Source organism: Salvia hispanica, chromosome 2 (assembly GCF_029641045.1).
Source record: "Salvia hispanica isolate PSC_SH4W2 chromosome 2, Shi_PSC_v1, whole genome shotgun sequence".
Taxonomy (NCBI): Eukaryota; Viridiplantae; Streptophyta; class Magnoliopsida; order Lamiales; family Lamiaceae; genus Salvia; species Salvia hispanica.
Genome location: NC_142693.1, coordinates 63,305,177 through 63,333,027, shown reverse-complemented (window position 1 = coordinate 63,333,027; position 27,851 = coordinate 63,305,177). Strand labels below are relative to the sequence as shown.

Genomic DNA, 27,851 nt, shown 5'->3' with positions numbered 1-27,851 from the left:
TACCATTATACCATCATCCTCTGACATTCATTCTTCTCATACCTGCTTTGCCTATCAGAAAAAGAATCGTTAATTGTTGTTCCATAATGGCAGAGGCATTTCTCCAACTCGTTCTTGACAAACTGATCTCTCTTATCAACCGGGAGATCGGACTGATCTTGGGTGTCGACGAGGTGATGAAGAAGCAATACAGCACCCTCACCACCATCCAAGCTGTGTTGGAGGATGCCGAAGACAAGCAAATCAAGAGCAAGCCAATTCGAAACTGGCTGCAGAAGCTCAACGATGTTGCTTATGTGATTGATGACGTATTGGATGAGTGCAACACTCATGTCTCCAAACTCAACCACTCCGATTCAAAACACAGTCGCTACAGCCTCAACAAAATTTTGTATCGCCACAACATCGCAAGGAGAATGAAGCAAGTCAACGAGAAATTGGAGGCCATTGCTGCGGAGCGCACTAAGTTTCATCTGCGCGAGATGTCTGTGGATAAGCCAAGAGAAGTTACTCTTGCTTCACGCGAGACCGCTTCCTTGTTAAACAAGTCTAATCAGATTCATGGCAGGGAAGAAGATAAAGACAAAATTGTGGAGATATTGGTAAATGACGTGAAGGAGAAACAGGAGATGTCTGTGCTGCCAATCATCGGTGTTGGCGGCCTTGGCAAGACCACTCTCGCTCAACTAGTCTTCAACGATCCCCAGGTGGAAGATCATTTCGATATAAGGATTTGGGTTTGTGTTTCTGATAACTTTGAAATGAAGACTTTGGTGAAGGCCATGATTGAATCTGCAACGGGAAGTGGAAAAGCATGGGATCTTCAGCACTTGGATGCTACAGAGCGTCGTCTCTGGGAATTGTTGAGCAAAAAAAGATATTTGATTGTGATGGATGATGTTTGGAATGACCACCAGGATAAATGGTTTGAGTTGAGAGATATTTTGTCATGTGGATCAGCTGGTTCGTCGGTTGTTGTCACCACACGGCAGAAGAAGGTTGCTGATATAATGACAACACTTCCATGTCATTGTCTTGAGGGGCTGTCGGATGAGCACTGTTGGGCGCTGCTGCAGCAGCGCGCCTTCGGACCAAATGAAGAGGTGTCACCACAGATGGAAATAATTGGGAAACAGATCGTGAATAAATGTGCTGGAGTGCCCATGGCTGCTACAGCGCTTGGAGGAATCCTACGGATTAAAAGGAGAGATGAGGAATGGATACATGTGAGAGACAATGAGATATGGAAGTTGTCGGGAGAAGAGAGTTTGATAATGCCGGCTTTGAGATTGAGTTATCATCATCTTTCGTTGGAGCTCAGGCAATGCTTTGCATATTTTGCAGCATTTCCTAAGGACCATTACATTGAAAGAGAAGAACTGGTCCTTCTTTGGAAGGCTCATGGCTACATTTCATCAAATGGGACTCTACAAGTGGAAGATGTTGGAAATCAAATATGTAATGAGCTACTACTTCGATCTCTTCTACAAACAAATTTGTTATACACAAACAAGATTGGTATGCATGATCTCGTTCATGATCTTGCAGAATCAATAATGGAGAACAAAGTCCCCGGGGTACAAAGTGAAAGAAATCTCGCAAGTGCATCTACTGTCCGCGAGGTAAATTTGCTACATAAAACTGCCTTGTTTCCTAAAACTTTTCAGCAAGATATGAACATTACTTCCATCTTGGAGCTCAAAAGTTTAAGGGTATTATATGCAAAAGCAATAAAATATTTGCCTCCTTCAATCATCAATCTTAAACATTTGCGATACTTGAATTTGTCTCATTCTGAAATTCGCACTCTCCCTAACTCGTTATGTACTCTTTGGAATTTGCAAAACCTCAACTTGGATTACTGTGATAGACTTGTGGCTTTGCCTAAGAAGCTCACATCTTTACGTAATCTCCAACATCTATGTTTATTAGGGTGCAAGTCATTGCGTGAGATGCCATCTAAAATGAGAAACTTAAATGGCCTAAAAACATTGAGTATGTTTGTTGTGGGTCTAAAGAGATATAACCAACTTGAGGAACTGGAATGCTTGAACATCAGTGGAAGGCTTGAGATTAGGCATCTGGAGAGAGTAAAAGACCATATAGATGCAAAGAAAGCAAAGATTGCAGAGAAAAACAATCTTCGAGAGTTGAGTTTGTCATGGGAAAGAAATGACTTATCCAAGCTAGAGGAGGAAGTTGATGAAAGGGTGTTGGAAGCACTTGAACCTCACCACAACCTTTACTCTCTCTCTATAAAAGGCTTCAATGGTAGATATCTTCCACGATGGATGGAAAGTTCAACGCTGAGAAAAATAGTTGAGATTTATATAACTGATTGCGAAAATATTAGGCGTTTTCCAAAACTGGGAGAGTTACCTCATCTTGTGGGACTGTATTTAACGAACGTGAAGGTGGAGTATATTATTGAAGAAGAAGACGTTGGGAATGGACACCCAGTAAAGATACAGTTTGTGGCTTTGAGATCACTATATTTAATTGATCTCCCAAATCTTAAGGGACTCTCAAAGAAGCAAGTGAGTAGTAAAGAAGCATTCCCAAATCTCCAAATTTTATGGATTAAGCATTGCTCCTCATTAATACTGCCAACACTCTCTTCCTTCCAAAATTTGGAGTCACTAAGCTGCAGTAGCTCAACTTTGGGTTTATTATCTGAGGAGGACATTCCTATTAATCTCGAAGTGGATATTGAGGAGAGCCTGACATGTTTCCCAATAGAAACAATGTCAAAGTTCCGTAAGCTCCGATTACTGACGATTACAGGTGCAAAAGAGATCTCTGTGACAAGAGAAGGTCTGCAAGACTTAAAAGAGCTTTCATATTTAAGTCTTGAGAGTTGTTTGACAATGAGATGTTTACCAGAAGGGATGTTGCTTCACCTTACTGCTCTGGATTCCCTCCTGATATGCGATTGCCGAGAGTTAGTAGAGCTCCCAGAGGATATTAAACATCTCCATAATCTTGACTGGCTCTTGTTACATTGTCTTCCCAAGATGACACGCTTGCCACAAGCCTTTCAACAGCTCACTTCGCTAAACCTAATGGATCTTCCTGAGCTCGAATCACTCCCAGATCAAGTACCATCTCTTATTAACCTCACTGTTGCAGACTGCCCAAAGCTTTTGTCGATTCCTGATCTTCCTAAACTAAAAGAGATAACAATCACTGGATGCCCACAGCTGGAAAGGCGATGTCGGAGAGGAAGTGGAGAGGATTGGCACAAGATTGCCCACGTTCGCCACATCAATATTTCTCCAAAATATGTAAAACAAATATGAAGTTGGTGAGTAATTCTATTTCAATGTATTCTTCTTTATTTCTTTATAAACTAACTCTTCTTCTTGTTAGTATTTTATTTTATTTTATTTTTCATAGTGTTGCAGGAACTTTGGAGGGTTGGCATAGTGGTACTGGTAGGGGCCTGGGGGGGCTATTCCTAAGTGATCTTCCTGAGCTGGAATCACTCCCAGATCAGCTACCATCTCTTAATAGACTCTTTGTTGCAAACTGCCCAAAGGTTGTATCGATTCCAGCTCTGCCAAATCTGGATGAGCTAATGGTCTCTGGATGCCCACAACTCGAGAGGCGATACAAGAGAGGAAGTGGAGAGGATTGGCACAAGATTGCTCACGTACGCCGCATCGTAATTCTATGGTATAATTTATCTATTTTTTCTGATTCTGTGTAAAACAAATCAAGCTCACCTCTAATTTTAGTAAATTTGTTTTCAAGACTTCAAGTGACATCATTCTTCGAGGTTAAGAAGATGTACCAGAAACAGCATTGAAAAAAGAATACAAAGATGGTTAGTAATTGTATTTCAATCTATTCTTCTTTATTCTTTTATTTGTTATTTACATACAGGTGGGTGTTCGGTTTTTAAGATAAAATAATACAAGATACAATCTAGGATTATCCCATGATTATCCATCTAAGATTGAGTTGTGGAATTAAATCTCATTAACCAAACACACTATAAATTTAATCCTGGATACAATCTTGCAAACCGAACACCTCCCAAATGGTCATGGATGGTTCGTCTCAACTCCCTGCTTAGAATAGAATTTTCACTCGACGAAGCTGGCTCTTCCCATCAAGACTCATTCTTTGATATTTTCTTGAGACCACTTTTCCCATTATATCTCTTTAGCATCGCTGATGGGAAGAGATAATGAACCCCATCTGAAACGAGCACCTTCTCATAATCTTTCTGTTTGATGCTGGCAGGCGCTGGAGATCAGAGACGGAGCCAGGAATTTATACTGGGAGGGGCAAAAATATACGTAGGCAAAATTCATGTATTTTAGATGGAGCAATTAGTGAGAAATTAAACTAAATAAATTTTATATTATACAAATTATATATATGTAAGGAAAATGGAGGAGGGGCATTTGCCCCTTCTTGATACATGTTGGATCCGTCCCTGCTGGAGATGGTGAAACAGCAGAGTGGGGCGAAGCAACAGTGCTTGAGAAGGACGCAGACTGGGCCGTGGTAAGGGCCACGTGGAACGAGATACGCCTGTGTAAATAGTACATAGAATACGACGTGGTTCCTGTTGTTGTAGATGAGTATAGAGAGAGTTAGAGGAGTAGCGCTTCTTTGCCTTAGGATGCATATCTCATGTTTCGATGGAATGTAGGTGGAAATAGTTTCAAAAAGGAAGGGTAGTCGATTAGGTACAAAGATTGGTAGAGTGTTGTTCCCAACTCCCAAAGTGTCGTGTTTCTCATGTTCATATTCGTGTTCGTGTTTTAATTTTGTTATTTTTACTCTGTTTTAATTTTGTTTTTTAAGTCCTTTTTTAACTGGTAAAGTTTTTATTCTTGTAATCCGGTTTCATACTATACCATATACTCACTTACTCCCTCCGTCCCATATAATTTTACTCACTTTGACTCGGCACGGGTTTTAAGAAATTTAATGGAAAATGAGTTGAAAAAATTGGTGGGGTGTGGGTCCTACTTTTAAAGTACTCCCTCCGTTCCATAGTAATAGGGGCGTTTTTTCATTTCCGTCCGTTCCATAGTAATAGAGTCATTTCCCTTTTAAGTAAAAGTCTAACACATTTTTCCATACCTACTTTACTCTCTCTTACTTTATTCTATCTTCATCTCTCTACCTTTTTCATTTTTCACTTTATTCTCTCTTTACTTAACTCACCTAACACAATTTTTCTTAGTCTCCGTGCCGAAAAGTTTTGCCTCCATTACTATGGAACGGAGGGAGTATTAGTTTTATAATAAAATGTAAGTAGGAATGAATTAGTGGAATATGGGGTCCACTACCAAAAATGGTAAAAGTGAAGTGTGTAAAATTATATGGGACGGCCTATGGGACGGCCTAAAATAGAATACTGGGTAAAATTATGTGGGACGGAGCGAGTATTAGATTTGGATCTAAAATAATCATTTATGTAACGTCCCACATAATTTTACTCACTTTGACCCGGCACGGGTTTTAAGAAATTTAATGGAAAGTGAGTTGAAAAAATTGGTGGGGTGTGGGTCCTACTTTTAAAGTATTAGTTTTATAATAAAATGTAAGTAGGAATGAATTAGTGGAATATGGGGTCCACTACCAAATATGGTAAAAGTGAAGTGTGTAAAATTATATGGGATGGCCTAAAATAGAATACTGGGTAAAATTATGTGGGACGGAAGGAGTATTAGATTTGAATCTAAAATAATCATTTATGTAATTTACCATATGGATATAGATTAATTGATAAGCTAATATAGCAATTCGTTCAGTCTTGCTTGATTTGATATTGGCTCAAAATCGAAAAACCAAAACTAAAAATATGATCTTGTTAAATTGATGGTATATCGATTTGCTATCTTGAACCTGTTCAGTTTAGCTATTTTGGGGTTGGAAAATTATTAAAGTCCATAATTAGTACTCTATTTTTACATGACAGAGGGAGTAGTACATGACAGAGGGAGTAGTACATTGTTAATGTCATCCTTTCTAAAATGAACCAAAAATGACTTCCATGTAATATAAAACTGACATCCATATATTAGTTGTGTTCTGCATTAATATTGAATTATGTATATGTCACAATTTTATATAGTCAAAACCCAAATATATGTAGTTGCAATTATCTGGGCTACTAAGTGGTGAGAGAATAATTCCACTTTAAATTACTGTAGAAAGGCAATGCAATGTGGTCCAATTGGAACCAATAAATATGAAAAATCACTAAGAGGGTCATTTGGATCATAGCATCAAACGAATGGATATAAATTTGTAAAATTCATATAATTTTATAAAACATATGGATAATCGTCATGTGGCCCAAGTCGTTTACTTTTACAAAGTATACTTTTTAAGCTTGAACAATTCTATTCTTGCTAACATAAACACTCAGTCCTCTCAAATTCCTCATTTGGCTATCAGAAGAAGAAAAGTAAACTATTGTTGTTTCATAATGGCAGACGCATTTCTTCAACTCTTTCTTGACAATTTGAGCTCCCTAATCAAGGAGGAGATCAGACTGATCTTGGGCGTCGATGATGAGATGAAGAAGCTCTGCAGCACTCTCACCACCATCAAAGTTGTGCTGGAGGATGCCGAAGACAAGCATATCGAGAGCAAGCCAATTCGAAACTGGCTGTAGAAGCTCACCGCTCTTGCTTATGAGATTGATGACATTTTGGATGAGTGCAACACTCATGTCTCCAAACTCAACCACTCTCATTCCAAACTCAGCCGCTACAGCCTCAAGAAATTATTGTATCGCCACAACATCGCAAGGAGGATGAAGCAGGTCAACGAGAAAGTGGAGGCTGTTGCTGCGGAGCGTGCCCAGCCCCATATAACGTCTATCTCGGTCACATGGGAAATTCCGTCAACTTTATCAATTTTTCCACACTCTAAACCTAAGCAGTTGCATCGAATCACTAGTACTAACAGACTCTGGTACTCTGGTACTAACAGACACTTTTTCCTATGTAGCATGTTTCTACACACTATACTGACTCACTTCTACTCACTTCTACCCAGAATCGCCTAAACCTAGGCTCTGATACCAAACTTGTAACACCCCATCTAGATTTTCAAATATTTAATAATCATAGTTCGATCCGTTATTTTCTTTAATTTATATTTCGACGTCACGGCACAGAGCCTCAAAATTTTCTTTTTGTAATATTGACAAATATTCATAGCAACATCAATAGTAGTTTCTAATATCAATAACTTCAATATCATGAACGATCACATTTATCATCAACAACCATATTGCTTGATCTTAAATCATAACTACTTAAACAATCTACTAACGATAACCCACACGAGGGTGTCAATAACCCACATAGGGGTGCCAATAACCCACATAGGGTGCCGATAACCCTCACCGGGGTGACAATAACTCATATAGAGTGTCAATGCCAGTGACCCACATAGGGGTGCTTAATTATCACATACTCCCAAACAATACTACAATCATTTAGCAAGCCAAATATATTCAGATAAAATCAATCAATCAATCACAGACACAATTAAGTTCACACTATATTTGTATTATCATTCCACAATTACAATATGCACGCATATATCCCACAAGACATTAGATTAGTCAAAACTACTATTTCTCCTTCCAGATTTCACATTAGCAGTCACATCTTCAAACACTTGTCCAAAAGAATAAGATTAGAACATAAGCATTTCGACTATGGTCATGTCTTAGGAATTTTACAGAACAAGTACCTACTTTAAATAGTCATATAAATGTCTATTTTACCCAAACCTAGCAGCACAAGGCAGTCTCCTTACAAAAATCATTATAAATTCATTTTAACTCGGTTGAGGCTGAATTTTGGCCACATTGCAGAAGACACATGGAAGTATGCTCAGTTAAAAATTGATAAGAAAATGAGGTCGTTTACTTGGTTAAACGGAAGCTGGAAAATTCTGCCAGAACATAGCATAAAAGTTGTCTCCATTTCTTTCACCACAACATAATTTCTACTTGTATCCTTCAAATTCATACTATCTAAGATAATCCAACTATATAAACATCCCCCAATAATTTCATTAGAATTCCATTCACTCCTCAAAGTAGGCTTCGGAAACTAACAAGCCATCAAAATATTGGATTTACACCTAATTTTACTTTAAATTCAAATTGGGGAAGAACTTGAATCTAAACCCTGGCTTTCAATTGAGGATGAAATTGGACAAATAAGAGGTGTGGGGAGGTTACTTACATGAAGGATAAACAAGAAAATCCTACAGTTGTCTGAATCCAGCGACGGTGGCGCTACAAACTGCCGGACAGCAGCAGCGCAGAGAGAGAACAAGGCCGACATGTGTGTTTGAACAGCGGAAGAGAGATTTAGACAGAGAGAAACGTTGCAAAGGTGTTTGTGCGGTGATTGCCGACGAGAGAGGTTGTCATCCTTTCCTATCTGAAAGGCGGTGGTGTCTGTGTGAAAATGAAAGAAGTGGTAGTGTGTAGAATCTTCCCGTAAGTGGGAGAGTGGAGATAAAAATCTCTATTCCAATTTCCAATTTCTTTTTTCTATTTCTTTAATTCACTTTCTTTTTTTTTTGTATTAATCTTTATTTACTTTCTAACTCACTTTAATTCAATAAAGATCCTATACTTACAACTTAGACAATGTATTCTAAAAATTCATATACACACATTTTTGAAACCTTTAAACTTCCTACTATCTCGACACACTAATTTCCAAACAGTAATGCTTCTAATTTAATTCTAAACTTCTATAGCATTAACTAATTTAAATTTACGAATTTTCAGACCGTTATATCATCGAAAATCTCTAATCGGAGACTTTTCTCAAGAACGTACTAAAACTCTTTAAAACACAATTTTTTTGCTCGCATATCTTTTCTTACACTTATTTAAGACTGGTATTTCATTATTCCATAATTTATAAAATTGTCAAAATTTATTTTGTTAATTACTTCGAATTATTCGCCGAAAATCCTAATTCTAGCACCGAAATTCACTTTTCCGCCTAAGGTGGGTTTTGGGACATTACATTATATGTGAGAGACAGTGATATATGGAAGCTGTCGCTAAAGAGAGTTTGATAATACCAGCTTTGAAACTGAGTTATCATCATCTTCCCTTGGAGCTCAGGCAATGCTTTGCTTATTTTGCAGCCTTTCGTAAGGACTGTTACATTAAAAAGGAAAAACTGATCCTTCATCATGGCTATATTTCCTCAAAGGGGACTCTTCAAGTGGAAGATGTTGGAAATCAAATATGTAATGATCATCCCAACTATCCTTCTTCTCCATCTTGAGCCTTTTCTCTAGCATGCATCCTGGTCAGTATTGCACCCTTCTAGCGCCCTTTTCACTTGCGTCACCTGAATCGTCTCCTACTGACTTGGATCCTTTAATCCTGCACACTTGAGCAACTGCATGCATTTCACGACATACTGACCAATAACCAAGGCTTAGAATGCGACTTATCATTGCGACAGAACTTGGAGCGCGCCCAGCAGCGAATGCGCGAGTCAGCAAACAAACACCGGCGACATGTGGAATTTGAGGTTGGCGATTTGGTCCTATTGAAGCTTCAGCCATATAGGCAACATTCGGTCGCTCGCCCTCAATCTGCGAAATTGGCACGTCGTTATTATGGGCCGTTTAAGGTGTTGGAACGTATAGGGCAGGTCGCATATCGTTTACAACTGCCAGAGGGGAGTAGGATCCACAATGTCTTCCACGTTAGCCTCCTCCGCGCGTTCGTGGCGGGTGGTGACGATGATGTTGGCATGGAGCTACCATCAGAGTTTTTTGGCGATAGGCCAGTGGTGTACCCGGTTCGGGTGTTGGATAGAAGGGTGCTATGGCACGAAGATAGGCCCTTGGAACATGTGTTGGTTCGTTGGTCGGATGGAACTGAATCACCAACGTGGGAGCCGACTGAACTGGTGTAGTGTAGGTTTCCGAATGTACTCCTTGAGGACAAGGATTTCGCTATGGAAGGGGGGGTTGATACGGCCCTGGTACAGGAGCCGCATCAGCCGGCGGAGCCGACCAAGGTTCCAGTGCAGGTGAACGTCGCGACTGAGGGGACGGCGGCGAAGCCGCGGGAAGTGAAGGAACCGTCCATCGCAACGACAACTGTCGCGCGCCAGTCACGTTGGGCGACTACGTTTCAAAGAATGGCTAGGAGTCTTTTTCCTTTTATTTCTTTTATTTCTTTTATTATTTTTGAATATTAGCTTATTTAGTCGTTTTTTTTATTATTTAAATTCAGTAAAGTGTCGAACGTAATTATAAGGTTGGTTCATTCCCGAGATGAACTAGGATAGGAGTCGAACCAACCCTAGTCCTTAGTCTATAAATAGGGCTATGTTCATAAATCTTAATTATGAATGAAATATTATTTTTGCCCACAAAGATAAACGTGAATTATTCTCGCAACCCTAATTATCTGCTGCACGACGAAGGAATTCCGCGCACAGCCGAAACTAGCGCTCCGCCGATCCTAATCTAGGACGCCGGAAAACTCATGCGATCGCCGAGCAAACCGCCGCCGATCGCCGTTAGGGAATTAAGTTCCTAACACAAACAATAACTAAATAATTGAGATATCCTATGATATAGATCGTATCAACTACCCAACGGTTGAAATCCACCTTGTCTGGAAACCACGAAGCAAGGACGAGAGTTGAAAGCAAAATCTTTGGCGAGGCGCCTCCTCCTAGATCAAATGCACACCGAACAACTAAACGTCTCCCTTCATCATCCCCATTAAATTTCCAAGCATTAGTGAAGACAACATGTTTGGCAAGCATGTGTAGCTCGATGCGAAAGGTTTCTGAAGCGGCAAACAAGCACTCGATAAAATCTTCAAGTGGCAGCGCCTTCTCGCTCTCACGTAGATCCCTTTTTGCTATCTGCATAGCAAAAAATCCACATTTTTGTTTGCTAAAACTGACACATATACCAGGATCGAATGCGCGCAAAATGATCATTATGATCTTCCTAAATATATCACTGTCTTCACCATCGTTACTCCCAACTAATACTTTCGGTTCTATCCCATTCTCTTTCCAGTTATCTTCAACAATGCTCTCTTCCCACACAACATCGTGAAGGCAAGGGGCAACTTCACTTATCAAACCATACTCATCAGCATTTTGTAGATTTGATTGCCACTCATTTGTCCTTGAGCTCGGGACAGCAGCTTGCGGAAGACGATTAGAGGCCAACAATGGAGCTGTGCAAGGGCTGGGAAGGTCCTGGAGCGGAGTAAGGCAGCAGCTCCAAGGGGGGTCTGAACTCACCGGCTGCGGCTGGCGATCTGATCGCGGCAGCGGCGGTGGTGGCTGGTAGGGTTGGTGGATCTGTTCTACAGCAGGAGTTTCCATTAGAGGTGGTTCCCAACACGACGTGCTGGGGGTTGATCGGATATGGTGCGGTGTGGTGGTTGAGCCGCTGACTCGTTGGGGACTAAACTTGAAGGCCAAAAGAAGCCTCATTATTTCTCGATGGAGGATATGCCATCTTTCGGAGCGGCGAAGAAACATTTTGCTGATCAAGATCAAGCTCGGCCTGCGGCGACGATTGGAATTTTCTAACCCGGCGATTTGTGGCACCGACCCAAGTTTCCATCCTGTCAAATGCTTCTAAGTCTAACTTTGCGTTAATCGGATCCTCCGCTTTGGTGGCTGGACAAGGGTGATATTGAGGCTGCCACGGACGATATTGGGCGTAGGAGTTTCGCGGCTCGACGTATGAATCTTGGCCCATATCTGGGCAAACATACGGTGGTGGATAACAGTTATCGGTTCGTTGGCAGGGCGGATCCCAGCAACTAGACTGACACCACGCCGGCAGATCATAATTCGAGTATCCTTGCGATGCACGGTGAGGCGGTGGTTCCCAACAAGATGGCTATCATGATTGTGGTGGGTCATAAGGCTGGAAACTCGGTAGTGGTCGGTTACCGGGAGGATCCCAACAGGTAGGGCGGCGTGTCTGGACAGACCCATTCGGTGAGGTTGCGGCGGACCGTAGGGTTCATGCCTGTACTTGGGTGGCGGCTGATCATAGGGCAGAATACGCGGTGGATCGAGGCTGCCCGGAGGGTCCTAGCAGGTTGCACGTCGTGGTCGGACCGGCTGGTAAGGATGTACCTGCCGCACGGCCTGAGGAGGGTCGTATTGACGACGGTGACAGCCGGAATAGTCGTATGACATGTTGACGGATGAGGCGTGGCTGTGGTGGATGATGATTGTCTGACTTTGGCGCGACACGCGGGAATCCTTCCCGTCGGGAGTTGCAAAAGTAGAGTTGTCCGACGGCTAGAGCTCGACGGACGGGCGGGACTCGACAACCAAAGTAGTTGTTGTGCGCAGAATGTTTTCCGTCGGGCAGCGGTATAGCTTCGGTTAGAGATGGTGGGAGAGTGAGATCACGATGAAAATACCAGTTGTTAAGGGTATTTTCCTTAACGGTTGCCGACGGCGATGAAGCTCGGCGGCAGAGGTTGAATTCCGGCGGTCCTTGGCTCGGCGGAGGGGGTTTGAGAGTCCGAGCGCGGGGCGCTTTCCCATCGGCAGATAAAGATGGTTAGGTTTGAGTGCTTTACGCAATATTTTGGGGAGAAATAATAATTCATTGATTGATTTAATACGATTTCTCCTATTTATAATACTCCAAGAATACTACTACCCTAAATTATTGACTAATGATATAGGATCGCATCACATGATTATATCCAATTGTACACTTAGATGAAATATACGTGAGCTAGCCTCGATTCCTCGTGCGCTAATCAACTTTATAATACCTCATGAATCAAATAAATTGATATGAATATGAATAACACACTACAATGATTATAATCATCTATCCATTACACTTATCAGAGTAAAAAACTGGTCCCGAACATGTACCCATTTTATGATTTTAATCATATACTTTATCTTTTGAATTTTTGCATTCTAAACATTTCAACTCGGATCACAATTGGTCCAACTCAGAATTGTTAGTGTAGGACCAATTGTGATTCGAGTTGAAATGTCAAGGATGCAAAAATTCAAAAGATAAAATATAGGACCAAAATCATAACATGGGCATATGTTCAGGACCAGTTTTGGCCTTTACGCTACTTATAAATAAAATAAGACCAAAGTCCAATTTTGGTCTCTTACATTTGCTCTAAAAAATGTTTTGGTCCCATATATTAAATTTGTGATCTTTTGGTCCCTAACATATTGTTTTGGTACCTTTAGATCCCAAACATATTATTTTGATCCAAAATAACCATTTTATATTAAAACTAACGGTCAAAATGTTTGACCAATTTAATAACTTTATTATAATCTAGGACTAAAGTCCAATTTTAGTCCCCTATATTTTTAAAAAAATTCTTTTCGGGTTCTATACATTAAGTTTGTGACCTTATTTGGGACAGATATCAAAACAATATATTTGGGACCAAAAAGTCACAAACTTAATGTTTGAGACCAAAAAGAATTTTATGGCAAATATAAGGGACTAAAAATAGTTTAGTCATAAAATAAACCTCATCTGGTAAAAGATATAAGTCTAAAGAACTTAGAGCCATGTTTGCTGTCACTTTTTTGATAACACAAATGTCATTTTAGTTCATTGTATAAAATTTGGATTTTAATATTCCACCGTCCTATAGAAATAGTTTCTTTTTCCATTTTGATCCGTCCCTAAAAATAGTCTCTTTTTTGGCAAATCTTTTCTCTATAATAAAAAGTGTCTCGTTTTCTACTAAAAATATTTTAATCATTTTTCTTTCAACATCTCTACCACTTTACAGGACAGAGCGAGTAATACATAGGTCAAATTTTTATTGTTTTAGAGCATCCGCAATGGTCGGCTAGCGACCGGCTAGCCGATTCGTCGCGCTAGCCGATCGGCTAGCTGAACCATTGCAATCCGCAAACGCGATTTCGGCGAGCGGATCGGCGTGGGCTGGCCGATCGCTCGTCGCTGGCCGAAGCGCTAGCCGATCGGCTAGCCGCCATTGTGGAGGCCCGATCGGCCAGCGCCGATTTTCGAATTTTATTATTATTATTTTTTTTAAATCATATATAAACGCGATTTTCATTTCATTTTCATTTGCACCGCTTGTTTTAACGAGTTTTCTCTCTCTCTAACTTTCTATTCAAGAGCATCATCGAGTGATGGATCACAACAACGAGTCCAGTCCGGCGACGAGCGGCTCTCAGACTCCCACAGTACCCGTGGGATCTGAATGGGGGCAGATGGGCCCGGGATTTAACATCCCTTGGAATCAGATGATGGGGATGATGGCTGGTGCGCCGGGGGGGGCGATGGGGGGGAACCAGGGGGTATGCCAGGGGGTATGCCGTGGGGGATGCCGGGCGGCGGGCAGGGGAGCGGCGGGCAGTCAGCGCCCGGGTGGGGGGGTATGCCCCAGATGCAGCAGATACTGCAGCAGATGATGGGGATGATGTGGCGGGGGGGGATGCCGCACGGTATGCATCCCAGGATGCCGGGGGGGGGGGGGGGGGGGTGCAGGGGTCACCGGGAGGGGACGCGGTATATCGGCCCTCGCTTGATTTTTTGACGGCTTCGTCTCACACGTCGACCCCGGTGGAGACGCAGTTCTCTGGCGATGACCTTCTGTCATTGCATGATATGGGGATCGATCTCGAGGACGATGATACTCCCGTTCCAGCGACGCCGGCCGCGCCGAAGAAGAAGACGAGGGGGAAGGGGAAGGGCAAGGCGGTCGGCGAGTCATCGCAGCCCGCTGCCACTGGCCGGAGGAAGTGGACGGAGGATGAGTACGCCGCGGTGGCCAAGGGGTGGTTGGAGGTGTGCGACGATCCACTGGTTGCGAACAACCAGCGGGTCGTCAACATGTGGGCGAAGATCAGGGCTGCCTATAAGAGCCACTGCCCGCACGGGAAGGACTACAGCAACAGGAGGTCCGGAAAGGGTGGGAGCGCACCAGGGCCGCGGTGGGCCGTTTTGCGAATTTGTACGCCAACGCCCTCCGTCAGCTCAGAAGTGGGCAGACTGAGGACGACGCCCGGAGGATCGCCGCGAGTCAGTTCCCCTTGGAGGGGAAGTATAAGGAGTTCACCTTCTGGGAGTGCTTCTTGTTGTTGAAGGACTCCGAGAAGTTCCGGGCTGGGTGCGACGCTGGGTGGCCGAAGAAGCAGCGACTTAACTATAGCGGCGACAACAGCGGCAGCAGCGGCGGATCCCACGACCTCCCCCCGGATGCTGAGGAGTTTCCATCCCCTCCTTCATTTACTGGTCGCCCCCGCCCGGTTGGACACAAGCGGGCGCAGCGGGCTGCGAGGGGCGGATCCCCCTATCGCCCCGCGAGGTCCAGTCCTCCGCCCTCCCAGCCGCCCCACTCGAGTACACTCTCCATTCGCGTAACCAAACGCGGGCTCAGATGTTACAGGTCTTCCGAGAGTGGAAGAACGCCACTGACCCCACGGAGAAGAGGTTTCTTTACGAGATGCTCGAGAGCATGCGTGCTGATTTAGAGATCGCGAGGTCACTTTCCGACGTGGGCTCAGATACCACGGGTGGAGGCGGCGGCGACGACGACGAGGACGACGGCGACGGCTATGAGGAGTAGAGAGTGGCGGGGCTCGTTTGTTGAAGCCCTTTTTTTTAAAAAAAAATCATGTACTTTTTTTTTTAAATCTTAGTACGTTTTTTTTAATGGAATAGATTATTTTTCCCGTATATGTGTAGTAAATTTAATTCCGTATATCGCAATTTTAATTCCGTAAATGTAGTATATTTTGAATTATTTTTATTGCGGCTGGTCTATGGGTGGCCTAAATCTGACGTGGCAGGTGGTTTTTTTAGTGTTGCTGACATGGCAGAGGAGAGAATGGCTGGCCTATGGCTGGCCTAAGCACCATTGGGGATGCTCTTAGGCCATCATTTCTAAAATGAACCAAAAACGACTTCCATGTAATATAAAACTGACATCCGTATATTAGTTGTGTTCTGCTTAATATTGAATTATGCATATATCACAATCTTATATTGTCGAAACCCAAATATATGTAGTTGCAATTATCTGGGCTACTAAGTGGTGAGAGAATAATTCCACTTTAAATTATTGTAGAATAGTAATGCAATGCTGTCCAATTGAAACCAATAAATATGAAAAATCATTAAGAGGGTCATTCGGATCATAGCATCAAATGAATGGATATGAATTTGTAAAATTCATATAATATTATAATACATATGGATAATCATCATGTGGCCCAAGTCCTTTACTTCTACAAAGTATACTTTTTAAGCTTGAACAATTCTATTCTTGCTAACATAAACACAAAGTCCTCTCAAATTTCTCATTTGGCTATCAGAAGAAGAAAAGTTAACTATTGCTGTTTCATAATGGCAGAGGCATTTCTTCAACTCGTTCTTGATAATCTAAGCTCTCTTATCAAGGAGGAGATCGGACTGATCTTAGGCGTCGATGATGAGATGAAGAAGCTCTGCAGCACTCTCACCACCATCCAAGCTGTGCTGGAGGATGCCGAAGACAAGCAAATCGAGAGCAAGCCAATTCGAAACTGGCTGCAGAAGCTCACCGCTCTTGCTTATGAGATTGATGACATTTTAGATGAGTGCAGCACTCATGTCTCCAAATTCAACCACTCTCATTCCAAACTCAGCCGCTACAGTCTCAAGAAATTATTGTATCGCCACAACATCGCAAGGAGGATGAAGCAGGTCAACGAGAAAGTGGAGGCTGTTGCGGTGGAGCGTGCTAAGTTTCATCTCCGTGAGTTGTCTCTTGATAGGCCAAGAGAAGTTTCACTTGCCTCACGCGAGACGGCTTCCCTGTTGAACCAGTCCGATAAGATTCAAGGCAGAGAAGAAGATAAAGACAAGATTGTGAAGATTTTGGTGAATGACGTGAAGGATATACAAGAGATGTCCGTGCTGCCAATCATAGGTGTTGGCGGCCTTGGGAAGACCACTCTCGCTCAACTAGTCTTCAACGATCCCCAAGTGAAAGAGCACTTTGATCTAAGGATTTGGGTTTGTGTGTCTGATAATTTTGAGATGAAGACTTTGGTGAAGGCCATGATTGAATCTGCCACGGAGGGGAGTGGAAAAGCTTCGGATCTGCAACACTTGGATGCTGCAGAGCGTCACCTTTGGCAATTGTTGAGCAAAAAAAGATATTTGATTGTGATGGATGATGTTTGGAACGACAACCAAGATAAATGGTTTGAGCTGAGAGATGTTCTATCATGTGGCTCAACTGGTTCATCCGTTGTTGTTACCACGCGCCAGAAGAAAGTTGCTGATATCATGAGAACACTTCAATGTCATTGCCTCGAGGGGTTGTCAGATGAGCATTGTTGGGCACTGATGCGGCGGTGTGCCTTTGAAGCAGATGAAGAGGTGTCTTTGCAGCTGGAAATAATTGGGAAACAGATCATGAAGAAATGTGCTGGAGTGCCCCTCGCTGCTACAACGCTCGGAGGAATCCTACGGTTTAAGAGGAGAGAAGAGGAATGGTTACATGTGAGAGACAGTGAGATATGGAAGTTGTCGGCAGAAGAGAGTTTGATAGTGCCAGCTTTGAGGTTGAGCTATCATCATCTTCCCTTGGAGCTCAGGCAATGCTTTGCATATTTTGCAGCCTTTCCTAAGGACGAGTATATTAAAAAGGAACGACTGATCCTTCGATGGATTGCTCATGGCTACATTTCATCAAAGGGGACTCTTCAAGTGGAAGATGTTGGAAATCAAATATGTAATGAGCTACTACTCAGATCTCTTCTACAAGTAAATGAGTATGAAAATATCAGTATGCATGATCTCGTTCATGATCTGGCAGAGTCAATTATGGAGAACAAAGTTCCCGGAGTACAAAGTGAAAGAAATCTAGCAAGTGCATCAACTATACGCGAGGTAAATTTGCTACACAAAACTCTTGTGTTTCCTAAATCTTTTCAGCAAGATATGAACATTACTTCCATCTTGGAGTTCACAAGTTTAAGAGTGTTAAATGCCCCTCGTAGCATAGTACAAGATTTGCCTCCTTCCATCGGCAATCTTAAACATTTGCGATACTTGAATTTGTCTCATTCTAAAATTCGCACTCTCCCACACTCGTTATGTACTCTTTGGAATTTGCAAACCCTAAATTTGGATTACTGTGACAGACTTGTGGCTTTGCCTAAGAAGCTCACGTCCTTACGTAATCTCCGACATCTATGTTTGTGGGAATGCGAGTCGTTGTCTGAAATGCCATCTAAAATGAGAGAGCTAAATGGCTTGAAAACATTGAGTTTGTTTGTAGTGGGTCTCAAGAGAGATAATCAACTTGAGGAACTGGAATTCTTGAACCTTAGTGGAAGGCTCGAGATTAGGCATCTGGAGAGAGTAAAAGACCATATGGGTGCACAGAAAACAAAGATTGCTGAGAAAAACAATCTTCGAGAGTTGAGGTTGTCATGGGAAAGAAATGCTTTATCCAAGCTAAACGAGGAAGTTGATGAAAGGGTGTTGGAAGCACTTGAACCTCACCCCAATCTTGAATGTCTTTATATACAAGGCTTCGGAGGTAGATATCTTCCATGTTGGATTGAAAATTCAACGCTGAGAAAAATAGTTGAGATTCGTATAACTGATTGCGAAAATATTAGGCATTTTTCAAAACTGGGAGAGTTGCCCCATCTTGAGAATCTGTTTTTAAAGAATGTGGGGGTAGAATATATTATTGAAGAAGAAGAAGTTGGCAGTGGTCATCCAGTAAAGATACTGTTCGTGGCTCTGAAAAAACTGGTTTTAATTGATCTCCCAAATCTTAAGGGATTCTCAAAGGAGCAACAGAGTAGTAAAGAAGCATTCACAATTCTGGAAATCCTAAATATCAAGCGTTGCTCTTCATTAGTATTGCCATCACTCTCGTCCCTCGGAAAGTTGATGTGGCTAGCATGTAGAAGCTCAGATTTGGCTTTATTATCTGAGCTCGACATTCTTAGTCATCTGTCAATCGAAATTGAAGAGAACCTGACATGTTTCCCAATAGAAGCGCTGAAAAAGTTTAGTAAGTTGCGTTCATTGACAATTGAGAATGCAAAAGAGATCTCTTTCACAAGAGAAGGTATGGAAGCCTTAAAAGAGCTTACAAGGTTATGTCTACAGAGTTGTCGGACAATGAGATGTTTATCAGAAGGGATGTTGCGGCACCTTACTGCTTTGGAGGACCTCAACATATGGAATTGCCCAGAATTACCAGAGCTGCCCAAGGGTATTAAACATCTGCATAATCTTAAGAGTCTCACGTTATTTGCTCTACACAAGATAACGCGCTTGCCTCAAGCCTTTCAGCGCCTCACTGATCTATACCTACATGATCTTCCTGAGCTGGAATCACTCCCAGATCATCTACCATCTCTTTATAGACTCACTGTTATGAACTGCCCAAAGGTTGTATCGATTCCTGATATGCCAAATCTGAAAGAGCTAAGAGTCACCGGTTGCCCACAGCTGGAAAGGCGATGTCAGAGAGGAACTGGAGAGGATTGGCACAAGATTTCCCACGTTCGCAACATCTATAATTTTTCAAAGTAACTCAACTATTTTTTGTTGATTTTATGTAATATGTGGTGACATCATTCTTCAAGATTAAGAAGATGTAACAGAAACAGCAATGGAGAAAGATTACAAAGATGGTGAGTAATTGTATTTCAATGTATTCTTCTTTATTTTATTTTGTTGTTTACATACAATATACTAACTCTCACTTTTACTTTTGTCTGTTTCTTTATTTTTCATAGTGAGCACCTCACTAATCTACACCTAGAGGATCTTCCTGAGCTGGAATCACTCCCAGATCAGCTACCATCTCTTACTGGATTCGTTGTTGTAGACTGCCCAAAGGTTGTATCGATTCCAGCTGCCAAATCTGAAACAGCTAACAGTCCGTTGTTGCCCACAACTGGAAAGGTGATGTCAGAGAGGAAATGGAGAGGATTGGCCCAAGATTGCCCACGTTCGCAGCATCAATATTTCTTCAACGTAACTCGACTAATTTTTGTTAAAACAAATCGAGCTAGACTATGGTTTTAATACTCTGTTTTCAATTGACATCTTTCTTCAAGGTGAAGAAGATGTACCAGAAATAGCTTTGGAGAAAGTATATGAAGTTGGTGAATAATTCTATTTGTATTTGTGGGTGAACTTCTGTGTTGCTCAACTTTTTGTATTTGTTAGCAAGATTCTTATTGTGTGCTTGTACTTGGATTATTTCATAGTATATGATAGGAATGATGCTGCTATGTTTGAATGTACATTTCACATATAGAAATATATAGGTGATATTCTCAATAAAAATCTTGGTTACATATTTGATGTGAATTGTGAAATATGTCACTTCTTAGAGAGATTTCCTCCATTGTGATTATGATAAACTGCCTCCGTCACGTGTTTAGGAAAAATTATAAGAAATAGTTAAAGTGGAGAGAAAGTAAAGTAAATAAGAAAATAACGTAGATACGACTCTCTTCTATAATATTCTCACTTACTTACTCTCTTCACTTTCTATTTATTATCATCTTCACAGAGGTTGTATCGATTCCAGCTCTGCCAACTCTAAAAGTCTGAAAGACCTAACACTCTGTAGTTGCCCACAACTAGAAAGGCGATGTAAGAAAGGGACTGGCACAAGATTGCCCACGTTCGACGCATTGATGTTCTTCCAGTATAATTTATCTATTTTTTATTGATTCTATGTAAAACAAATCGAGCTTAACTAAGATTTTAGTAATTTGGTGATTTTCTATCTTGAATCTGTATGCTACAATGTTTAGAGATTTGCAGTTATTCTGCTGAGTTATCTTGTACTAGACCTTCATTTCTGCTTATCTTATTCTTTGTTATCTTAAGGTGTTGTGTTTGGTAGAATAACATATTGTTCGGTGAAATATCTTAAGATATTTTGATGTTATGTTATTCTCCACTACATATTATTCCTAGGACATGGCACCACCCATTTGGGCTATGGCTTCAAAACATCATAAAGAAATGAAGGGAAAGAGGCTCACCCTTGGAGCTTATATCTTCACTTCAATTCTAAGCTGAAAAATCGATTGCTTAGCTTGACAAAGTTCCTAGAGTACAAAGTGTAGGAAATCTCGCAAGTGCGTCAACTATCCGCGAGGTAAATTTGCTAGGAAAATATGCATTGTTTCCTAAAACTTTTCACCAAGATATGAAGATTACTTCCATCCTGGAGCTCACAAGTTTAAGAGTAATAAATGCAACTGGTCTAGCAATAAAAGATTTACCTCCTTCTATCGGAAACCTTAAACATTTGCGATACTTAAATTTGTCTCGTTCTGAAATTCACACTCTCCCCAACTTGTTATGTACTCTTTGGAACTTGCAAACCCTCAACTTGGACTATTGTGTTAGGCTTGTGAGTTTGCCTAAGAAGCTCACATCCTTACATAATCTCCGGCATCTATGTTTGTGGAAGTGTGATTCACTGTGTAAGATGCCATCTAAAATGAGAGAATTAAAAGGCCTAAAAATATTGAGTATGTTTGTTGTGGGTCTCAAGAGAGATAACCAACTTGGGGAACTGGAATGCTTGAACCTCGGTGGAAGGCTCGAGATTAAGCATCTGGAGAGAGTAAAAGACCATATGGATGCAAAGAGAGCAAAGATTGCAGAGAAAAACAATCTTTGAGAGTTGAGGTTGTCATGGAAAAGAAATGATTTATACAAGTTAGAGGATGAAATTGATGAAATGGTGTTGGAAGCACTTGAACCTCACCCCAATCTTGAATCTCTTTATATAAAAGGCTACAGTGGTAGATATATTCCAGGTTGGATGGAAAGTTCAACTCTGAGAAAAATAGTTAAGATTAACATGAGTGATTGTGAAAATATTAGGTGTTTTCCAAAACTGGGAGAGTTACCTCATCTTGAGAAGTTGTATTTAAAGAATATGGGGGTGGAGTATATTATTGAAGAAGAAGTTGGGAGTGGACACCCAGTAAAGATACAGTTCCCAGCTTTGAAAGAATTGCATTTAACTAATCTCCCTAATCTGAAGGGACTCTCAAAGGAGCTTAAGAGTAAAGAAGCATTCCCAAATCTCGAAACTCTGTTGATTGAGCGTTGTTATTCATTAGTACTGCGACCACTATCATCCCTTCAAAAGTTGGAGGAACTAAGATGCAGTAGCTCAACTTTGGGTTTATTATCTGAGCAGGACATTCCTAGGTGTCTCAGTCTGGAATTTGAGAAGAGCCTGACTTGTTTCCCAATAGAAACACTGGAAAAGTTCAGTAAGCTCCGAACACTGACAATGACGGGTGTAAAAGAGATTTCTGTGACAAGAGAAGGTCTGCAAGCCTTCAAAGAGCTTACCCGATTAAATCTATACAGTTGTCAAACAATGAGATCTTTACCAGAAGGGATGTTGAGGCACCTTACTGCTCTGAATATCCTCCTGATAGTGAATTGCCGAGAGTTTGTAGAGCTACCAGAGGATATTAAACATCTCCATAATCTTAAGTTCCTCCTTTTACATGATCTTCCCAATATGACTCGCTTGCCTCAAGCCTTTCAGCAGCTCATTTCGCTTTACCTAATTGTTCTTCCCGAGCTCGAATCACTCCCAGATCAGCTACCATCTCTTAATTCACTCTATCTTATATGTTGTCCAAAGGTTATGTCGATTCCAGCTCTGCCAAATCTGAAAAGGCTAAGCATCATTGCATGCCCACAGCTGGGAAGGCGATGTCAAAAAGGAAGTGGAGAGGATTGGCACAAGATTGCCCACGTTCGCAGCATCGATATTTCTCCAAACTAACTCAACTATTTTTTGTTGATTTATGTAATCATATCGAACTTAACTATGGTTTTAATACTGTCTTCAATTGACATCTTTCTACAAGATGAAGAAGATGTAAACAGAAACAGATTTGCAGAGAGTATATAAAGTTGGTGAGTAATTCTATTTCATTGTATTCTCCTTTATTTCAATTGAGAATGCAAAAGAGATCTCTTTCACAAGAGAAGGTCCGGAAGCCTTAAAGGAGCTTACAAGTTTATGTCTAGAGAGTAGTCGGACAATGAGATGTTTACCAGAAGGAATGCTGCGGCACCTTACTGCTTTGGAGGAACTCAAATTATGGAAGCGCCCAGAATTACTAGAGTTGCCAAAGGATATTAATCATCTGCATAATCTTAAGTTTCTCAGTTTACGTGATCTTCCCAAGATGACTTCGTTTGGTACCCGAAGAGGTAGATGTTGAGCTAGACAGATTAATGAATGATTTGGGCCTTCCTCTCCCTTTCTGAGCCAATAAATAGGTATGCTTATGTCTCTTTAGCATGTTAGTTAGACGATGGAGTTGTTACTTTAAGACTAGTAAGCTCAAATTTCGGAGTTTATTGTTGTTTGATTAGGATTCTGAAAGTGTTTTAGTAGCTTCGCGATAGATATTACTCTGTTCTATGATGTATTGCTGTCATGGTCTTTGTCATCATCTTTCATTGTCGACCTTAGCTTATTGCCTTTGGCTAGTGTGACTGAGTGTTGACTGAGTGTTGATGTTTCTAGACAAAATATGGCACGACTATTGAAAAAGGGAAGGGCTCGAGAAAGAGATTATGCATGTTTGAATTTTATGATGTATATATACTTACAACTAAGTGCATCTGATTTTTGGAAGATCTTTGCTAATTTTTTTGATGCATTGCTATCATGGTCTCTACTGCAATGTGATCGTTGTCGACCTTAGCTATTGCCTTTGGCTAGTGTGACGAGAAAAGGAAAGAGCTCGAGAAAGAGCAATCAGCAAAGTCGTATTGATGTTTTACATGCTGGATTCTACAAAAGGGAGTGAGGAGAGCAGGTCCCCTGCCAGTATGCTTAATGCATCCCAAATAATAGACAAAAGTGGTAAATTAAAGAATGGAATTGTATCATAGATAGGACCCTCCTTTTGATTGACATTTGACAAATTATTTTACATCCCTCAAATAACAATGTTCCAAAAACCAGCCATCTTCTAGTCCATAACTTTCGGACTACATTCTTCTTCATATATAGCAACCATTATCGACGCGGTTCTTCTCGAGTGCCTCCCATAATTTCTTGGAGGACTTAGTGTCGACACAGAGACTAATCTCTATGACGTTCTACACATAACATCTTTTGTTTTGTTAAAATTCTAATATCTTGTCCCACATCGGCTTGGTGATGATCCTATCTCTTCTATATAAGGATGGATAACCCTCCCCCTTATGAGGCCTTTTAAGGGGTGAGTGGCGCATTTCTAATATAATATCAGAGCGAACCCAAGCCGATGATGGATTTATCTCTTTATTTCTTCTCTTGCCTACCCACGTGATGGAAGTCCGATGTGTCATTCCGGCCCACTTCCAAAGGTTTGGAATTCAAATCCTTGAATTTCTTGGCCAGAGTTGTGGCCCTTGAGGTCGTCTGCAGTGCCACCATTGAAGTGGCGGCAGCGAAGAAAGATCTTATTACGTTGCTGTTGTTGTTGTTGCTGTTCCCACCAGCAAAGAAATTATCACTACGTATTATCGTGAATATCTATGTGTATGTAAACGCCCACCCCACCTTTCCAAGCTCACTTCAAAGGGAACGGAGGGACTTAGCCTTAAAGGCCACTCATCAAGATTTTGGCAGTTATGGCAAAGCCAAAGGTTTATTTTCCAGTCGGATTCACTTTATTCGGAGTTCAAATGAGGGAGCTATGCCTTCTCAAAGTTGGGTACTTAAATTTATAATAGTTGGGTTCACAAGGTTTCCATAATCTTTTGGCTGCTCGGCTACATTCAAGGCCATGCATACACAGGTCATTTCGAACTTTGGGAGGCGCTCAAGTGGATGCTTCAGAAACTAGATAACAAGGTTCGTTCCCCAGTTTGAAGCGAACAGAACGGAGATTGAGCAAAGAGGTTAAGGGCCTTCAAAGTTGGAAAAAATTAGAGTTAGGATTCGGAAACTGGATTTCCACAAATTTGGTCTGTTTTTGGGCTCATTTTAAAAACATTATCTCCTAACTTATGTAAGGATCCACAAACTAGGGAGAATACAGAACATTTCTCCAGTTGGAAGTACTAAAAAATAATCAAGGGTTCGTAAGATATTTAATTATTCAAGATACAAAAAAGAGTTGCTCAAACACCCCCTCAGTAACGAACATGAATACAACAGTGAAGCATCAAAACTCGAATTGAATGACTGCGTTAGTTGCGTTTATGGACTTGGTGATGATATGTTTTATGAAGCCAAGTCTATCGATGGCTATTAGTGTAGATCTGGATTGTCGAACTTCAGAAAGGAACTGCTTAAGAAACAAGGTTGCTGATTGTGATTGGACTGAAATAAACGGACAATCGAACTCTCTCCATCAGGATGCCACTTTGGTGATAGAAAGCTTTCCGAACAAGCTGATTCCCAAAATGATTTCGAGCACTGGTGAATAGGCTGCACCGGGTGCCTCTTATGTGCGATTCGCGATTGAGCTACAATTTTTTGTTGAATATGTTGGATAACTTCGCTCATAATTGTTGGGCAAGAGAAGATATTAGCTACAAGGGTGAGCCTCTCTTATGTCCTCTACCCAAGTGGTGGCCATGATTGCACTTTGAACTGTAGGAGCATGCCTTAGGGTGATAGAAAATAGTGGGTAGGCTTGAGAAGTGAGACAATTTTGTTGTTTAATGTGTCATGTATTGTGATATGAGCATGCTAAGTTATGTGGTAAGTTATATGCTAAGTTACATTCTAAGTTATGTGTACGGATTACTTATTGGGAATTATAGCAAATGAGTGAAAATCGTCAATCTATGCATAGAAACAAATTTGCTTTTAGATGAAAATATAATACTCCATGCGTCTTCATTCATAGACACTAATTTGCTTTTTCGTCTGGTCTCAATTAATTAGTTTTATTATTTTTTAACGGACTTCATATTTCACTAACTCACACCACACCTATTTAATTATAAAATTAATACTCCATACGTCTCATTAAAAATGAAACAATTGTTTTTTGACACGTGATTTTATGTAATGTTGTTTTGTGGGTTAATGAGGTGAGAATAAAATAACATAGATTAAAAAGAAGATGATGTTTTCATTTTAGGAAGAGTATAATCCTCTTTTGGTCCTTACATGTGGCCGATTTATGATTTTGGTCCAGAACATTCACTTTTCAAAAATCAAGTCCAAAACAAATAAAAAATGATATCGGTTGCATCCTTTTTTTACGGCACCGTCAATTCTCGACGGTCAATGAAAGTGTAGGTTTTTCTCTCGGTCAACGTGTGTAAATGCAAGGGTATATCCAACTGATCAGGATAAGATTCCCGACCCAGTTGAGTCGTTGGCACGATAACCGGAGCCTGGTATCAAACAAATTTCCTCAACCCACTTCTACTGTTTAGTATAATGCAGGTAAGGGGTCGAATCCCACAAGGATGGACACGTTCGGATAACTGTGGTGACATTCCTGGGTGTTTTTGGTTAGCTACCACGCTTTTGGGGTTGGGATTTTACCAAGGTGAGAAATAAAGATGGTACTCTACTGACTAGTAGGCGTGAAAATAACAGGCATGTGGTTGTATTCGTGAAAATAGGGGACACGGTATCTCAGAGGCATGTGAAAAGTAGACAGTTACTAAAAGAGGAAATTTAGACAACAAGACATATCTAGTGGCTGGTTGGCTTTCTGATAGGTCTGGAAGGTACAACTGAAAAGTGAGAGACAAAAGCAAAAGTAACTTAAAAAGTAAAAGTGGTCCAAGGCAATAGTTGACTTTGACGTTTTCTTCTTCACCAAGTATTAACAGAAATCATATGAACACAAACTCCATGACTAAACTCAGATTCATAACTTCAAACTCAAGATTCATTTATTAAAATGCTCAAACTTAAGATGAACGGCGGAACTGCAGTTTACCTCTACTGACTAACATGCAAGGTGGTGATTACAATGCAGAACAAAAGACTCATGCACGAAAATTAGACTGAAACATAACTACAACCTTAGATCAACAACTCCAGATAAGAAAACACTTAGAAATTAAAAGCAACGACTAGATCTAACTTTCCTAGGCAGAATGAAGCAAACTCGAACCAAAGCGACATACGAAATAGAAAATTCATAACTTAAACGTAGGGGTGAGCATTCGGATTTCGGTTCGGTTTTTTGCCCAAACCGAACCGAACCCGAAAAACCGAATTTAGGCTAAAATCAAAACCGAACCAAAACCGAAATCCGAAAAACCGAAAACCGAACTTTAAAAACCGAACTAAACCGAAAAACTGAAATTTTATACGATTTAAAAAAGCCTAAAACTTTAAAACCGAAAAATAACACAAAAAATCATAAACATCCATCAACCAACAAAAATAAATATTTAGGCAGAAACATAAAATAAAGAGTTTCATGATATCTAATCAAAATACAACAAATTATAACAAATAACAATGTAGTCCATTCCGAAGTCTTCAATCCTCTCTGTTCCACGGATGAGCTTTGGCCATAGTTTTTATCATAAGCTTTGAATCAACTTTGTAAAATCTGTAATACTCCCTCCGTCCCATTAAAGATGACCCACTTTCCTTTTTGGTTTGTCCCAATCAAGATGACCCATTACTTAAAATGGAAACCCCTTTATCTCTACTTTATCCCCTCTCTCTTACTTTACTCTCTTCATTTAACACACAAAATAAAGTTGCATAAAATCCCGTGCCGCCCAAGAAAGGGGTCATCTTCCTTGGGACGGAGGGAGTACAAAATAATCCCATAAGTTATTAACAATGAAGGAGA

The 27,851-nt window shown here is 40.9% G+C and overlaps 2 protein-coding genes, 2 long non-coding RNA genes and 1 pseudogene across 7 annotated transcripts; 4 read left to right on the top strand and 1 right to left on the bottom strand.

Moving 5' to 3' along the window:
* On the top strand, positions 1-3,534 carry LOC148932882 (putative disease resistance protein RGA3). 3 transcript variants are annotated; one of them, XM_048110897.2, is made up of 2 exons: positions 1-3,304; positions 3,397-3,534. In XM_048110897.2, exon 1 carries the CDS (start codon positions 87-89, stop codon positions 3,297-3,299), a length of 3,213 nt encoding a protein of 1,070 aa, XP_047966854.1. In that variant the 5' UTR covers positions 1-86; the 3' UTR covers positions 3,300-3,304; positions 3,397-3,534. The 3 variants fall into 3 exon arrangements, with proteins under 3 accessions (XP_047966854.1, XP_047966846.1, XP_088919866.1); XM_048110889.2 differs by having other exon boundaries at positions 3,405-3,533; XM_089063740.1 differs by lacking the exon at positions 3,397-3,534 and having other exon boundaries at positions 1-1,622; positions 1,933-2,103.
* Positions 3,535-3,752: 218 nt separating this feature from the next.
* On the top strand, positions 3,753-4,829 carry LOC125211174 (uncharacterized). The gene is made up of 2 exons (XR_016135054.1): positions 3,753-3,826; positions 4,249-4,829. It is a non-coding gene; the product is annotated as an uncharacterized LOC125211174 (long non-coding RNA).
* Positions 4,830-6,266: 1,437 nt separating this feature from the next.
* Positions 6,267-8,526, bottom strand: LOC125201238 (uncharacterized). Its single transcript, XR_016134894.1, has 2 exons — positions 8,235-8,526; positions 6,267-6,848 (listed from the first exon to the last, which is right to left on the bottom strand). It is a non-coding gene; the product is annotated as an uncharacterized LOC125201238 (long non-coding RNA).
* A 983-nt stretch (positions 8,527-9,509) lies between these two features.
* LOC148932881 (uncharacterized) lies at positions 9,510-9,944 on the top strand. The gene has a single exon (XM_089065272.1). It carries the CDS (start codon positions 9,510-9,512, stop codon positions 9,942-9,944), a length of 435 nt encoding a protein of 144 aa, XP_088921398.1.
* Positions 9,945-16,319: 6,375 nt separating this feature from the next.
* On the top strand, positions 16,320-20,374 carry LOC125201107 (putative disease resistance protein RGA4 pseudogene; annotated as a pseudogene). The gene is made up of 2 exons (XR_016135874.1): positions 16,320-19,700; positions 19,806-20,374. The product of XR_016135874.1 is annotated as a putative disease resistance protein RGA4 pseudogene (transcript).
* Positions 20,375-27,851: the final 7,477 nt, after the last annotated feature.